Consider the following 17,082-nt stretch of genomic DNA (forward strand, 5'->3'; position numbering starts at 1 on the left):
CAACACCCGCTTGTATTCCACAGCTTTTCCTTTTTAAAATACAGCGAAACATTTCCAGTGACATTTGTATGTTTTCTGCGGTTCAGGGGTTCTGGTCTTGTGCTGTCTCAAAATATAAACTCTGATCTTACTTCTGGTGTATGAAATATTGTGATTCTTGTGTTTGTACAATCCTTGTTTTAATTAACATTTCCTCATATCTGTTTTTTCCCTTTATTTTTTACTTATGTTTAAAGTAGACAGCAAAGTTGCTCTGACATGGCTTATTTTTAAATCATTTGTGCTAAATTCCAGAGGAAAGGAAGAATGTGATCAATGAATTATCAGAGATGAGGAAACAGCTTCGTAGTGAAGAGAGGCGACTGCAGGAACAGTTGTTAAATGTGGCCAGTCATGATAATGTACCAATTACACGGTAAGAATTTAATCTGTTTCAAAAGCTAGATTTTTCACAGGAACTTACTGTGTATCACTAGCTAGTATTAGTTGACCAAGGTACGTGAGTAGAATGAAAATATCAAGGTAGAACTTACATATAAATATTTTTCATTTTTTTTCAAATGTGTTTGGGATTTTTCCAAGACTCTTCCTAAAATTTGTGAATGGCTGTATTGGTGAGATAGGAAGTTGCAATGCTCTGTCTTGAAGAGTGGTCTAAAACAGATGTCTAAGGCAGAATTATCTCTCATTACCTTTTTTTTCTAGGGCATAATTTGTGCCTGTGAACTGCAGTACTACTGCTGAATATGCTTATGAATACTGTACTGTTGAGGAAGTACTTTCTTTCGTACTGAAAAATCATATTCTCTTTATTTAATAAATTTGGTTTGCTTCCAAAATGTATTAGCTAATCATATGAATTAGCTGGAAAAGACACATCTAATTACCAGCCTTAGTTCTACTCTGTAAAGTATGAGGGATTTTTTATTTTAAGTGGGTTATCTCTTTTTTATAACACAGTATGCAGTGTAGTGTCATTACTTCCAAATTTATTTTCCTGTTCTGATAGCTTTATTTAAAGATAAAAGATCTGAACATTTTCAGTATTATGTTTCCATCCAGCTCATTAATAGTATGGTGTTAAATTGCTTTCTGCTTGTTTTACAAACCTGTCAAGCAGGAGGAGAGAGAAGAATCCAAGGGACATATTTGAGATGGCCAGGCTTCGTCTGCAGGCCCCAGTTCGGCGACCTTCCTTAAAGGAGGCACCAGATCCTGTCAATATACAGAATATCTGGGAATTTAATGAACTTAAATACAAAGGCAGGTAGATCTTCTTGTTACTGATGAAGAAGGGTAGGGAAACATCTGTCCTTCTCCTCTATCTTCCATTCCAGGATTTAAAGACAAAAACAAAAATCAGGCTCTTCATGAGCTACTGCCCATGCAATGCACTTTGTGGGCAGTATTTTGTTTGTGTGTGTGTATCTCTCTGTGGGGCTGTTCCTGCAATTCCATGGAATTCTTGGCCTCACAATGCTGTGGGATCACTCATAGCATTGACCTGTCTTCTAGTTCCTGCTGCTTAAACTTCTTGTGCATTTGATATCATGGTGTTATTGAAAGTAGACTGAGTTTGACTTTTTACCAACCAACAAATAATGTTTCTGTGTAACTTTCTGTTTATTCTTTACTAGAAAACATGTATTTTTAATATAGTAAGATTGTAAAATCATTGCTAAGTTGCTCATCCTCTTGGCCGTTAACACTATTTTTTAAAATGGTTTTTTTTATGACTTAGATATTTCTTTAAAAATGCTTTTCAGAAATGTTAATTTAGGGAATAAATGTAAATTTCATCTCTTTTCTGTAGATCCTGAAACACGTATGGTCTTGAGGCACATGTATCCTGATCCTCCAAAAGATGACCAGACTCTAGAGATTCAACAGCAGGCACTGTTGAGGGAGCAGCAGAGGAAACTTGATAAAATGAGAATGAGGAGAGAAACAGAAGGTAAGGAATTAATGTTCTGAGATAAACAAAAACTTTGAAATTATCTGGTGTGTATTTGATAAGAATTAAAACCCACTAGCACTAGTTTTACTTCTTTCAAGTGCACTGTCAGCAGTGCAGTACAAAACACTAAAACACCAGAACTCTGAAAGTCTATCATAATGTAAACATAAAAACGATAGAGTGTTTGGGGGAGCTTTTGTGCTTTTATACTTAGTTTTGGGGTTTTTTAATGACTTATGACTGTTTCTCTTTGGTTCCCTGGAAGTAATTTAAATAGTTCTTCATACTTCAAAAATTCTAAAGGAAAAGTAGTTTTGTTACTGTTTCTTGGAGAAAACCACAGAACAATGAAACTCTTTTGCTGAACTGTGAAAAAAATGTTAGCAGCTAAGTTCCATGGAGCAATTCTTGAGTTCTCATGGAGGAAGTAGGATGGCTTTGAACTGTGAATGGATTAAAATACAGCCAGTGTATCTTCACCTTTTAAGGGATGAAATTTTTTTTTAATTTCCATTATCTTGAGTTGATTTATACAGAAACGTGTATCCATAAAAAGCCTTTGCTTTAGAAACCACATGTGAGATACTGTAACTACTTGGAGGTTCTGCAAGGAAAATGTTGCTTGTATCACTAAATAGTGATGATCCTAAACACCTAACACAGATAGTAAACATTAGCAGCCTAACATGGAAAATATTTTGGCTGTATGTTGCAGAAGCAGTGAAAAGTAGTTGTATTATCCCTTTTTTTGCATGCTACAATTAATTCCAAATGGAAGGTTCATTCAGGTATCTTTTACAAACAGTCATGAAAGAGCAGTGTTTCCAGTTGTTTTAGAGGATATTTAAAATTATAATGAGAGTTGCTTAAACCTATACAAATGACCTCAGTTTTGAGTGCAAGATTCAGATCTCTTGGAAAAGTGTTTGCCTTTGTAATTCAGATTGGCCTAACTAATTTTTGAAGAGAAAGTAACTTTATTTCTGTGGTGGCTTAGCCTTTGCTAGCAGCCAGACTCCCACATGGCTGCTCTTTTGCTTATGTCTCCTCACTCCTGCCCTTTGGGGAAACAGGAAGAATAAAGCTTGCTGACCAAGGTGCAGATGGGGAGATTGGTTAGCAGCTGCTGTTGTGGGCAAAACAGATCTGACTTGGGGAAATTTTTAATTACTATAAGCCCAAATATTTGATTTCTGACTTTGAGTAGCAGAAAATAAAAAGCATGAAGCCTGCACCTTTTCTGCCCCTTTCCTGTGCCCAGTTTCACTCCTTCATTCTCAGTGTCCCTGCTCCCCTTCCTTGCTACCACCCCAGGTACCAAGTTACTTCTGCAATGCAGTGAGTGATGTCAGGCTTGGGAAGGGGGCACTTTGGTCATTACACAGCAATTTCTCTCTGCTGCTTCTGTCTTCTTGCACCTTTCAATCTGCCCTACAGATAGAGCAGATAGTGTCCTTCAGGGGCTGCAGGGGAATCTCTGCTCTGGCACTTGAGCACTTCCTCCTCCTCCTCCTCTGGCCTTGGTGCCTCCAGGGCTGCTTCTCACAGATTTGTCCTCAGTCCTACTGCCTTGCTTTGATTTGCTCTTTCTCAAATTTGTTTGCAGAGGCATCACAAACATGACTGATAGGCCCTGCTGTGTCCTGCAGCAGCTCCATTGTGGCAACAGCTGTGCCCAGCACAGGGTATCCCCTGGCATCTTCCTACAGCCCCCCACCTTGCCACAGTCACCCCTGGAACTGCCCCTTAGACTTTATTAGCCTTAGGTGAAAGTTGGGCATTAAATAAAACCAAGCACACAAGGAAGGAAAATATTTACATTTTTGCATGCTGCTTTGGAAAAACTGAATGCCTTTTCTGGTCACTGGTGCTTTGAGGCTTGCACCTGTTAGCTGCTGCCAGACCTGTAAGATTAACAGAATTGATAGCAAGATGTGAAGGGTGACAGCTGTGTTTTGTTCAGTATCCTGCTGAGTGTTAAAGATGATTCCTGTTCTATCCTGGACAGATGAGCTGGTGTTCAGGCAATGTGGGCCATTCTGCTTATGGATAATAGAACATCACAGTTGCAAATAAGCACATCTGTATCACATTCTGTGTTAATTATATGGTTGTGAGTATCTTTTAATGCCTAAGTGGAATGTATAGGCTTGACTTCAGTCTTCCTCTTTATGAGATTGACTGAAATGCTGAAAAATAATTCACTGGCTTCAGCTGAGATCTCTCTGGGGCTTGGTTCTGGTTTTCTGCCATTAGAATATTTTTTAGTAGACCAGTCTGAGAAAGTTTTAATTTAATATTTAGATTTTAATTTTCCATTAATTTCAAGCACATGGAGTCATTGAGACTTCTACTAATGGATAATGTAGGCTTCCATTATGACATTCAATGAAAGGCCTCTTCAGGTTAGCTTAGATTAGTTATAGATGGGCAGCTGATTTTTATAATTTTCTACTGATGCTTCTAAAGGTTCCTTAAACAGCTTTTTCTCTTTCTCTCTCCTACTGCTTTACAACATCATTTAACTTTATAGTCTGTCACTGAGTACTTAGCAAGAGAATTAGTTCCATCTCTCTGTTTCCAGTTTATTTTCCTCAGAGACAAATTCTTCACCTTCCTCTTGCTGAAAATAGATGAGTGGTTTTATTGTCTGATTTAAGGCAGCAAGAAAGATGAATTAATTAGTATGTACTTTTATACTGTGAGTGAAATAATGTGTTATGGGCTGTTGTGGCAAAGGCATACCTTTTTACCCACTATGTGTAAGCAGTGTTCTTTGCCTTACATGCTTTTTATAGAGTTTTCCCTCTGATATGTTTGTTTTTCTCTTTATGTGAAAGAGGAATATGTTGACTGTTAATGAAACTATAAACTGAGAAGTCAGTGTTTTAAATACGCCAAGTTTTTAAATGCTAGCTGTGTCCCTATAAAGGAGGCAGTTTTTGCAGACTTCTGGACCATTATTATTCTGGGGGATGTGAGAGAAAGCTCCAAGAGCAGGTTTGATGTTGCTGTGCTGCAGTGCTGGGTGCTGCTTGGCTGGAGCAGTGTGACAGGGATGGGCTGGGAGTCAGGCCAGGAGGACTGACAGCCCTTGTGCTCTGATGCTGGACAGAAGGTCAGCTACACACTCAGTAAGGTGCTGTTTCTTGAATCTCTGCCTCAAAACCAATCTAATAAAATAATTTATTTGAAAACTTAAACTTAGGAAAAGTAACTTCAGTTCTGCTTCTTTGCATTTCCAGCATGCATTGGGTCATTGTTAGCTTAACTTTCAGGTAGGATGGTTCCCTGTGCTCTCCAGAACTGAGTTTTTTATCCTGAGATAAAAGCATATATATGCTTATCACTTTCCTCTTTGAAATGATCTCTGTTTGGTTCAACTTCTCTTTGAAGGCTGGAAGTGTGGTGTGCTTAGCATGTTGAATGTACATTTACTCTTGGGCCTTTCTGCAGTCCCTGCTGTGGTTGTTATTCCCTGCCAGGAACCAAAAACCAGATTAGAAGTAATAGACTGCAGACTTCTGTTTGATTTCTCTGATTCTACTTAAATTTACGTAAGGAAACTGGAATAATTGTTGCATTCAAATATTTTAAAAACCCATTCCTTCAGCACAATTTATGTATATTTAAAGATGTGATGCATACTGATCTTCATTTTTGCAATAATAAACTGATAAAATAAATATGATTTGTTATTAACTATTTTTATGTCAATCCTGTCATTTTGTCTCTTGTCTATGTAGCTTTTGATGATCAAGAAGATTCTGCTTTGGACAGCTACCCACAAACCATGGGCCTGGTAAGAATAAAAGGTTTTTTATTATATTACTTTTTCAAGTGTGAGAAATATTGTGTCTTTCACTGATATGGAGAAAGGAATGACAGTTAACAAGACAGCAAACTCATTTACTTCTTTTTCTGATCCACACCAATGACAGCTTCTTTAAACTTGACATACAAGTTGCTTATCTTTGTATATAGAGATGGCCTGATTCTTTAACTCTCTTCCTTTTATATTCATTGGTACTTATTTTATATTCATATGATGTTAGATTGCTGCTGGGGGGGTGAGAATTAGTGGAAAAAGCCAAGCAGAAGCAGTTGCTCTGAATTCAGGTGGTTTAAGTGATGCACTTGGCCAGTCAAGAATTGGATCTGTTCTCAGATCAAACTTTTATTTTCTGACTTGGTGAAAAGAGCAAAATAAAGTGCTGTCAAATGAGAATCCTGCACTAACACCAAATACTGAATAACAGAGTTCAATTGTATTTCATGGGAATGTGGAACAATGAAAAACAGGAGACTGTGCAACAGCAAAGACATTAGCCTTGAGGATAACACTGTAACTAAATGCAGAAATGAAACGGTTTTTATTTGAAAAATAATCACATTAATGCACTTTATAGTTGTAATTTAATGCCTGAAATTATCATTCAGAACAATGCTTTGCAGTAAAAGATTTGTTTTCTCTTATTCTGTTTCCTCTGATAGTTTCTACTGCTTTGATTTTAGAGTGGTTTTCAACATAAATTATTCCTCAGTAGGATTTCTGTAATAAATGGTTGCAACTATGACGTGAGCTATAAGTATTGGTCTTAGTGCTTGATATTATGATGTAGAAGTTTGTTATTTTAATGCTTTAATGTCAAAGATTGTATGTGGTGGGATAAGTAAAACATAAGAAATCATTCTTCATTGAGTATTGGTCTTAGTTCTTGATATTATGATGTAGAAATTTGTTATTTTAATGCTTTAATGTCTATTTAAAGATTGTATGTGGTGGGATAAGTTAAACATAAGAAATCATTCTTCATTTGATCAATACTTCATACAAACCTTAAGTGCAAAGCTCAGTTTGAGCACTGACTGTTCTGAGCCTTTTGCAGACCGACACAGATCAATTTCTTGATGGAAATGTCTGTGTTACACAAATTACCACAACAGTTGTCATGTGTAGGCAATTTCAGCAAATGGGATTTATACCAAAAAGTAAAAAAAAAAAAAATCAAACCCTAATGCTTAAAAAGAATATGAATTCTTTAAAAATGTATTGGATTTTTAGAACCACAAAGTCAGGGTTAGTAGAATATTAACACAGTAGAGCTGCTCTTTGCTTTGCAGAAGTTTGGCAATTAATTTACATTAATTATCCTTTGGCCTCAGAAATGTACTACAGCCTCTGAATTTCCATTTTTTTCTGTTTCACTTTTGTAGTTCAGGAACAAATCTAATGAATTCCAGAAAAATTCACTGTTGGAATCGGATAGTGCTTTTATTGGTGAGTTTCTACCTCCCTTTAACCATGTTGTGGATGTACAGACATGTACAGACAACCACAATGGTTTAGTCTAAAGCCATGTCTCTAAAATGATTATTACTGTTTTAGAAGTTGCAGTGGTTGTAGCTATGGTGATTGGTTTGAAGGATTAGGAAGTTATGTCTCCAAATTAAAATGCAGTGATTTATGAAATTTTACAGCAGCAAATTTGTGTAGATGACACCTAAATTTAATGATCAGTTGCCCTTTGCCACCTTACATCTTTTCATAAGAAAGCATCTTTCTCTGCTCTTCGTGCTTCATCTGGGAGGTTAGTCTTGTCAAGGGGCTTTTTTTGACATCTTCCCAGCTTTGGATACGGAAAAGCTAATATTTATTCAGGAAATGTGTTACAATGGTAGCATTGGCAATGCTTTTCTATTGTTCTGCTGCAAATAATTTATTGACAATCACAGCTTACAGTTGCAATCTGCCCACAGTGAAATCCAAAGGGCTTAGACAGTCAGCAATTCTTTTCATGGTTATTCTTTTGATGTACAAGCATGCTTGATTTTAAGTATGATTATATGGGTATAAAATAGCAATTCATTCTAAATTAGTCACTTTTCTGCTGTTCACATATTATTTCATTTCACTTGCAACATTATACTTATAGATATTGTCACTTATTCATCATCTGAAGCAGAAGATTCTTAGTTTTCTAAAGACTTTTGTATAGTCTGCCTCATGTAATGTCTCTCTATTCAACCTTTACATGCGTGGATGTAAAAGTGCTGGTTTATTTCCAGTTACTAGAAAAACCCAACCAGTTAGGCCTTTACATGTTATTTTCCATTAGCAGGCTTTTCAGTATCTTGAAATTTCTTTCAGTCATCTATGGGAAATCATCTTGCAAGGTTTTTATTCTTTGCTATAGGGGAGATGCAGTAGAATTCTGCAGGTACTTTTTAATGAAACAGTGTTTCTGTAAACTGATGATTATTATCTCTGGCTTTGGTTAAAAGCAGAATTTTTCATTTGAAGTGTATTCAAACCCATTCTGTTAACATGCAACCCTGGAGTACAGGGTAGAACCTGGCACTGGGAAGAGCGCAGGCTCTTTCAGCCTTGTTCAGTGCATTTGGTTCTCTCTGTAGTCTGCAATACCTTCCTTTTCAGGTTAAGGATTACTGTGTATTAGTACTACCCTCTGTTTTGCTTCAGGTTTTTTTTGGTTGGGTTTAAAATCCAACTCAATTTTGAAATCTATTATGTCAGCATTACATATGAGTTTATCTAGGGCTCAGAAATTTGAAGCAGTTAGAAATAAAGTGTTTGAGGCAGTTAGAAATAAATTAGTTTCTTTTTTTCCTTTCTTTGCCTCATTGAAAACCCTAGAATCCATTAGTGTTAATGCAGTGATTTAAAAGCATCTCTGTGCAGCAGCATCTGAATGATAGATGCTTACAGGAACAGGTAGCATCTGATCCTGATGATACAATAATGGTACAAATAAATTCTTAAGCTTGTCCTTTGTTGTGACAAATTCACATTGTTAAACCATTTTTTATATTCCAAGTAATAGCACTGTTTTGAATATAGTGAAGTTCAGCTGGTCTTGTAGCTGGAATTCTGATACATAATTTGTTACCCTTACACCATTTCAAAATTATGCTTTTTTTTTTTTTTTTTGAAACATTTTTGATAAGAGCATGAGTACTGTTTTTGAAACTGGGGAAGAGAAAAAATGAGAGGAGAATAAAAAATGTATTTTTAGGGAAAAAACCAACTGACAATATAAAATAATTTTAAAAATACCTCTTTTTGTTCTTCTGAACTTGTTTGATATCAATCAAATTTATTTTTCAAACCTAATAATGTCAACCAAAATAATTGTTTAATTCTTATGTTTAGAATTTATACACATTTATCCTTTAATTTTTTTTTTTTTTTTTTTTTTTTTACTATATGTGAAATACTGGACTACACAAAGTGTAGTTGGTGGTAGTGGATTCTGTAGAGGTTTTGTTGAGCAGAGCCCTTCCTTTTCCTGGGAGCAAATACTGGACTAAGTCCTTTTCCAAACCATGACTTTGTTGTCACAAAGTGTAGTTGGTGGTAGTGGATTCTGTAGAGGTTTTGTTGAGCAGAGCCCTTCCTTTTCCTGGGAGCCTCTGTTCCTGAAGATGCCAGAGGGGCTGCAGTAGGAAACAGAGCCCACTGTCTGCACCAAGCAGCAGCAAAGCCATCAGCCAGCCCCAGGCTGGGGTTACTGCTCCTGGAGGAAAAAACAGAATACTTGTTTGAAACAGTTTGTGTTTGAGTTTCCAGAGTCAGCAAAAGAGGGGGAAATAGACAAGGGTGAAGCAGAGACATGACCTTAGGGTTCATGTGTATTATAAAAAGAGATTAAACTCCTCCCACTGTAATGTGATACAAGTATGATCAAAAAGTGTAGTTATTTTTCTTGTATGAACAGATGCTAACATTTTATTACATGAAAAGGCAGAGATATGACCAAGGATGCGTGATAAAAGCATAGATTTTGTGTTATCATATTCCATGTAACACTCAGTCCATGTAATGCTATTACATATTTCATGTAACATATTTATTTATGACTCTGATTTTCCAAGTGTTCTCCCTTTCAAGCAGAGGTGCTGTGCTCATTTGAGTACTCATTTGCTTTAAAGGTCTGGGTATAAACAACATTTGTAATGAATACATTGCTGTGATAGAGTCATGTACAACATATTGGCTTGTTTCAAAACATAAACAGGTTGGAGCACTCTCTGGTATTTCGATTTCTTTGCAAATTATTTCACCTGTTTTTCCAGGTGCTAATGGGGAAATGTTTTCTGCCTTAGAAGAAGTGAATTTATTACCACAGCATCCACTTTCTGCAAGGGAGAGGAGACGACTGAAGCAGAGAGCTTTGGAGAGCGCTGTACGTGTAAGAACTCACGGATGTAATGTCAGACAGTTTCTGTGCTCCCACAGTGACTCCATGTTATGGCTCCTGAGGGAGTACACGTGTATTTAAAAAGGGTGCTCTTTAACTGGAGGATTTGTACATTTTTGCATTCTCTGCAGGAGGAAGTTCCACCAGGGCAGACGCCGTTGCTGCAGCCCGACAGCCTCTCCTTGCACTCAAACTTCAGCCTCGACGTGGATCAGGTGAAAGGCAAGAATGAGGAACGACTGCACAGGCTGACCGAGCTCCAGCAGAAATCTCCTTCCTTGGGTATGCTCCCTGTAGCAGAGATGATGTAGTGAACACTGAGTAATTACAATCATTAAAGGAACAAATAATAATAGGCTTCATGCAGCAGAACAGTGAGCAATCAAATCAAACACAGGAGTTATTTACAGAGCTCTGTAGCTGCTACAAGGGCTTCCCCAGCACGCCTCACCACAACTTGCTTAGACTAAGTTTAGAGGAGGAGAGTAGGAAAAGATTCTCATATTCCTGTCTGACCAGCCACTTCTACTTATCCTGTGAGCAGCACTGCAGTGTGGGCAGCAGGACGGGGATATCCAGCTGCACAGCTGAAAGGGCAGTGGGAAGAAATAAAGCACCCGGGTGGTGAATGATGATGAGGTGCCTGTGTGAGTTCATTGGCATTCCTGGGAGTCAGATATCTGTGGTCCAACCAGCATGAAGATACGCCAGAGAATTGTGTATGATGAAGTACTTCAGTTTCTAGTTAATTCAATTTTCTAGTGGTTTGTTAATATTAATGATCGTTCAGTATTTGAGCATGTGAGTATTTGATACTGATACCTCTTTCACTGCACACACACACTTGAATTCATTCCAAGTTTCTTATATGAGGTGCTGGGAGCTGTCTTGGAACATCTCCAAATGCTGGCTGACTGATCTGGATCCCTTTTGTGTATGAAGTACCAATCATGGCAACCATTAATGGCCTTTAATTTCTCACATGGATTGAGACCCAGTTCATACACTTTATGCTAATGATTCTTTCATACGAGTCTGAAATCTCCCTTTTTTTTTTGGAGGTAGTTGCTATGCTGTTTAGGCAATTACAGTATCAGTACCCTTTTTATAAACTTAAAGAGAGTACAGATGCTGGCAGTATTTTTGATTCTGTTGCTATGGGTACTCTTACAAGCACTTCATCCTTTTTTTGTTTGTTTGTTTTAACCACCTCACTGTGGTTTTAAGTCACTAAAAAAATAAACTCTATTCATACTAATTTTCTTCTGTAATCTAAATAAACTCTTTGCTAATTTTACTCCACCCAGATATATTTGCTATGTGAACTACTACTACTTCAGTATCTTTGTTGTATTTCACCTCTTTTATAATTTCACCTCATATCATATGCACTACACTTTTTATTTTGCTTGCCTTCTGTTTGTCACAGCCTCCAGAGCTTCAGCCTTTAGATAAATATAATTTTGATACGTGTGTGTGTGTATATATATAGATTTATATTTATATGTCTGTATGTAGCTTGTTCTCTGGAGCACATGGGGACCCGTCACTCATCCTTGGCATTTGTGCCTCTTGGAAAGGCAGCAGTAGATCCTCTTGCTCAGCTGTGGTTGTTCAGGCTGCACTGCTGCTTGCCCTCCTGTTCCCTCCTTGTGCTCAGGGATGTTACAGAAAAAATGAGTGAAGCCAAGCTTTTTTAGTCCTTGTCCCTAACAGTCTGAAAGGACCCTTGTGGCATCTCTTGCTTTCTGAGCAGCCAGGACTGTCATTTCTCCTCTGCCCTCAGAGACTGCTGAGAGAAAACAAATCTCTCAAATATATAACTAAGGAACCTGGTTATCTTCCCTTGAAATGACCAGAGATGGCAATTCACAGGCTTTGATAAGTTCTAAGAGCTGATCTGGTTCAATAAGGAGGCTCTGTTCCCAGCAGTTCACTTTCTCCTATGGCACTGATGTGGGGAATCCTAAAGGCATCAAAATATTGTTTTCTTAATTGGAAAATAAGACAAAAGGAGTCAGGCCTTCTCCTCCATTTTTACACATCCAAAAAAATTTCCATCAGTTAGACTTGGTGAATATTTGGGTGATGGAGTCTCTGTCAAGCAAGGTATGTGTGTTCCTAAGGGCACAAGCAAGAGCAGGCTCAGATACAGAAGAGGGAATTCTCACAGATTTGGGCACACAAGATGTGCTGCTGTTGGTGTTCTGCAGGAATCCAGAGACCATTGCATTTCTAAACCAGGATTTTATGCTGAGGAAAAGCTTTCCTTAGCCTCAGCCTCCACATGCAAACTGAATTATCAAGAGTCTTGATGTGTGTCCCAATTAAGGACAGTTTCTTAGGGAGTGTGCGAAGTGTTGAAATTCATGATGAAGAAGTTCTGCAGAGCAGCTGATCTGCTGTGCTTTCTCAAAGCAGCACCAGGTGAGTCCGATCCAGTGATGTGCACGGTGATTTAGCTCTGGCAGAACAGCTGTTCTTGCCTCTGGCATCTGCAAGATCTAAAGGCTTTGCTTTAAAGGCAGGAGTAGTTAAGCGTGGGGAAATGCAGCCCTCTGGCCTGGACAGTCACAGTTTGTTTGTCTCTAAACAACCTTATTTTTATTGTTGCTAGATATCATCTCTTAAAGCAGCAAACAGAAAATTAATTCTCTTTAGGTATCACTTTTCCTGCTGTGTGCTGTTAACCCCTCTAAACCTACATATGCAGAAAACTGTGGGTTCCAACCCGTGGGAGAGTTGATCTGACCCAGGATTTGGGAGACAAAGAGGTTCACTCTGCCAGCTTCAAGCACAGGAGATACCAGGCCCTAGAGAGAGGGAGGTCTGCTCTCACTTCTAGTGTTGCAGACAAGTTTTATCCAGACTGGGAAGGCTTGGAGGATGATCAGATCACTGTCTGTTTGATGTGACAGAACTAATGATTCCTGCCAAGTTCTTTTGGAACAAAAAGTATTTGGCATTTTGTTTTAGAACCTGCAATCCCACCTAACAGACAAAGAGGGAAACTGAGCCCTTGCTCCCAGTGGGGTTGTGCAGTTCTGTCCTTCCCGTCACCCCTGCACACCTGCCTGCCTGCTGCTTCTCCAGGCCTTGGGCTCTCACACCCATGCTTAGACCATCAACTTTCAGTTTTTAATGAGAATCCTCACAGAAGCTTTGGTTTAAAATCTCATTTTTAAAAGTCATCATTTTCGCAGAACAAAACCTTGAAATTTGTAAAGTCATCCAAATATTTAAATTACATTATTAATTGCTTAGGTGAATTATTTAATCACTAAAGAGTATACATTTCTGTTTTGCTTGAATTAGGATGTTTCTGCAAAAATGGTTTTTTTTCCCTAATCAAGAGTCTTTAAACATGTTTCTGCCCACCTTTATCACCAAGAAACCAGAACCTCTTCATTGACGTGGTTCAGTTTTAAGAGGAAAACATTGCATTTTTCAGTTGTTATAGACAGAGAAGGTTTGCATAATTTTTTTTTGTTTAAATAAAAAATTAGATGCTGTGAAGCCAAAAAATGAACAGCACAGGGGAACTTATATCTTTATACCCCTTCATATATAGTAAAAATATATGTTGCTTGATAATGCACACTAAGAACTATTTGTTTAAGGTATTAGATGTATGTATAATTGACAGAATTGAAAGAAGTAACAGTAGAGTTCAGAGTGATAACGACCCCACAAGAGGCTTTAAACATGTTTCTGCCCACCTTTATCACCAAGAAACCAGAACCTCTTCATTGACGTGGTTCAGTTTTAAGAGGAAAACATTGCATTTTTCAGTTGTTATGGATAGAGAAGGTTTGCATAATTTTTTTTGTTTAAGTAAAAAATTAGATGCTGTGAAGCCAAAAAATGAACAGCACAGAGGAACTTACATCTTTATACCCCTTCATATATAGTAAAAATGTATGTTGCTTGATAATGCACACTAAGAACTATTTGTTTAAGGTATTAGATGTATGTATAATTGCTGACAGAATTGAAAGAAGTAACAGTAGAGTTCAGAGTGATAACGACCCCAGGTTCATAGGCAAGGCAGTTCTGGTTTTTGTTAGGCGGGGCTTGTTTTGTAGCTGGAAGATCCCAACTTAGCCAGTTTCAGCATGACAGTCACTGGGGTGCACAGGAGCATTTGCACTGTTAAACCAAGTTAAAACAATTCTTCCTCGGCAGGAGACTGTTTATACACGGTGCAGTCAGGCCACTGGAATTGAATGGCCTTATTTTCACGTGCATTTTTATGCATACAGGCACTGACAGATTTGATTCTCCCTAAATAGAAGCTTTTTGGCAAGCAAGAACCCTCTGCCGAGCCCACCCACCTCTGCCTGTATCCGTATCCCCTTGCTGATCTGCTGGGGGGAACTGTTGAGGCCCAGTTCGCCAGAACATCAGCAAACGTGTGCCAAGTAGAAATGTCATTTAAAAACAATATTATAGATATCATTTCAAAGCATTACATATACATATATATATATATATATATATATATATAAAATTTAGAAGCATTATTGCTGCACTGATTGCAGCCAAGCCTGTCCCGTGTCGTGATGAGAAGAGCTTCTGTCCCGTCTAACACACGTGTTGCTCTCCTCTTCAGGTGATGACATTTCCTTAGGGGACGTGGACGACCTTCTGAAGCGCGCCCAGTCCCAGGCCAGCTCCACCGACACCGTGGCCACGGAGCCCTGGCTGCGACCGGGGACGTCGGCCACGCTCCGCAGGCTGCTGGCGGAGCAGCCCGGCTCGGCCAAGCTGTCCCCGGAGCCCGCGCTGCCGCTGGGCTGGCAGGGCCTCTCCACCGCGCACGGCTGAGCCTGCCCGGCGCCCCCGGGGAGCGCCGCAGGGAGAGCTCTCCCCTGAACAGCGTGGAGCCCCGTGAAACTGCAAACAGCAATAATAAAGGATCAGACGCTGCGGCGGAACGGAGCTGGAGCGCGGGGATGTTTTCTATGGAGGAATGGCTTGGCAGCTTTTGCACTTTTTATACGACTTAAGTTTCAGCCTCAGAAACAGAGCGTGGTGTGTGTGTGAATTTGATATTAAATCAAAGATGTTTTTTAGGTTTATAGTAAAACTCCAAAACTTTCTGGTATTAGAGCAGCCCAAGAGCAGAAGGGCATTAGGTTTTTACCCAAAGAGTAACTTGAACGAGGACACTTGGTTTTCATACAGGATAAATGCTGTCCTGCATGAAAGCACAGCTAACACTTTCATGGGAAGAAAATCACTATTAACAATGTGTCTTACATTCCCTGACTTGTCGTGTGCTGAAAATACAGGTATTGTTGAATATATTTATGTTTCTGATTAAAGAGTTAATAAAGTATTTTGTTACTAAAATTATTTTTGTTATAAAAACTGTGAAAGCCAACTTCAATTTTCTTAATTTATGATTTGCTTCAGCTTTCATCTACTCATGAACAAACTGGAGTGTTAAGGCTGTCCCCAAAGAAATAAAAACATATGGAAAATCTGTTCATTGAGAGCACAGAGCTTCAGGAAGGACATGGAGCAGGATTTTAGTTCAGTGAACTACACAACTAAGGTGAAACAGAGGTAATGCTGCAACTTTCCTTTCCTTTTTCCAGAGGCCTAAACCTGATCAACAGGAGGAAAAAATGACCCTAATAAACCACTGATGGAAACAAGAACTTTTTACAAGGTCTTTTATTTTTACTCCATTGCCACCTTCATGCTTTTGTAAACCTGTCAGAAGGCTACAGCAGCTCCATGATGTGGCAGGCAATGTTTGCTAACCAGATCTACTTTCAAACCTTTGTGGTGTTGAGCTTCTTCATGACTTATACGTTCCTTTCCAGAGAGGATTTGCCAAGTCAGGAAAATTCTTACCCTGAATTTCTAGCTCAACAGTAAGAAGGTTCAACAGTGTGGGTCTGACAGCAGTGGCCACTCAAGCAGGGGCATTGGTGCAATCCCTGACCTGGGCCAGTACCTCAGGCTGCATGGCTCCAAAGTTCAGCTTTTTGGCAGGGCCCTTCTGCCTCCCTAACCTTTTATCATGACAGCCTGCCGCAAAATAAATGTACCTGCAGTCCCAGACCTGATGGATATTGAGATCACTAAAAGAGAACTTATTCTCTGCCCCTGACCCCAGGTTTCTGACAGTTACCATGTATGTGAGCATTCAGAGAGCTGCAAGTTGAACTTGACGCCCAGAGTACACCTGGTGCTGCTCTGGCACTGCAAGAACTAAAGGGGCACAGAAGAGTTACAATGACACCAAGGCTGAGCTCCCAGTGAACCAAAATTAAACAACTACTGGGCCTTGCTCACATGAGCAATAAATAAGGCATGAGAAGGCCAGGCTATACAAGAATAATGTTCTTACTAAAGAGGAGTACACAACAAAACAATAAAAGTAGTGAGGTTTAAAACCAGAAAGAGCCCCAAAACACCAACTGCCCAAGTTTTTAGATAATTCATTGTACTCACTGTTCTATTTTGAACACAGATGCTTAGAAAGCAATTGGGCAGACACACAAGGAACAGTGGCTGTTTCAATAGTGCTCAGGGCAGCAGTGTCAGGGACACCTGGTAATGGTCAGAACATGGCTAAAGCCATGGGGGAAGAGTATGACAATGAATTGGATGGGACACACTATACTCACTGTAAAAATTATTACTGGTCACTGTCAGACAAAGACCTTAGGTCTGGCCTAACACAGCAGTTTAAGACTAAAACACAGCACAACAAACTGAACAAGTAAAATACTGCCCGAGAGGAAAGGCTACAATTAATTCAAATACCCTCAGTTCTACCCCTTCTGACTCTGGTAATTGCTATTTGGTTGTGCTCCACCCTAATTAAGTTTGTGAGCAAACCCTGAACCACAGGTCATAGCATGTGTTTTGTAAAAATCCCTTTTT

The 17,082-nt window shown here is 38.9% G+C and overlaps 1 protein-coding gene across 3 annotated transcripts in view; it reads left to right on the top strand.

Moving 5' to 3' along the window:
• The window catches only part of CSPP1 (centrosome and spindle pole associated protein 1), a 60,933-nt gene extending 45,399 nt beyond the window's left edge, over positions 1 to 15,534 (top strand). The window contains exons 24-31 of one of the 3 annotated variants that reach the window (XM_041412983.1): positions 295 to 415; positions 1,118 to 1,263; positions 1,814 to 1,954; positions 5,704 to 5,759; positions 7,175 to 7,238; positions 10,055 to 10,164; positions 10,311 to 10,461; positions 14,792 to 15,534. In XM_041412983.1, coding sequence (XP_041268917.1) covers positions 295 to 415; positions 1,118 to 1,263; positions 1,814 to 1,954; positions 5,704 to 5,759; positions 7,175 to 7,238; positions 10,055 to 10,164; positions 10,311 to 10,461; positions 14,792 to 15,006 — 1,004 coding nt within the window. In that variant the 3' untranslated portion in view covers positions 15,007 to 15,534. Of the gene's footprint in view, positions 1 to 294; positions 416 to 1,117; positions 1,264 to 1,813; positions 1,955 to 5,703; positions 5,760 to 7,174; positions 7,239 to 10,054; positions 10,171 to 10,310; positions 10,462 to 14,791 lie in introns of all 3 variants that reach the window. The other 2 variants (XM_041412982.1, XM_041412984.1) reach the window with 2 other exon arrangements.
• Positions 15,535 to 17,082: the final 1,548 nt, after the last annotated feature.

This window comes from Onychostruthus taczanowskii, unplaced genomic scaffold, assembly GCF_017590055.1.
Source record: "Onychostruthus taczanowskii isolate IOZ18803 unplaced genomic scaffold, ASM1759005v1 scaffold4, whole genome shotgun sequence".
Taxonomy (NCBI): domain Eukaryota; kingdom Metazoa; phylum Chordata; class Aves; order Passeriformes; family Passeridae; genus Onychostruthus; species Onychostruthus taczanowskii.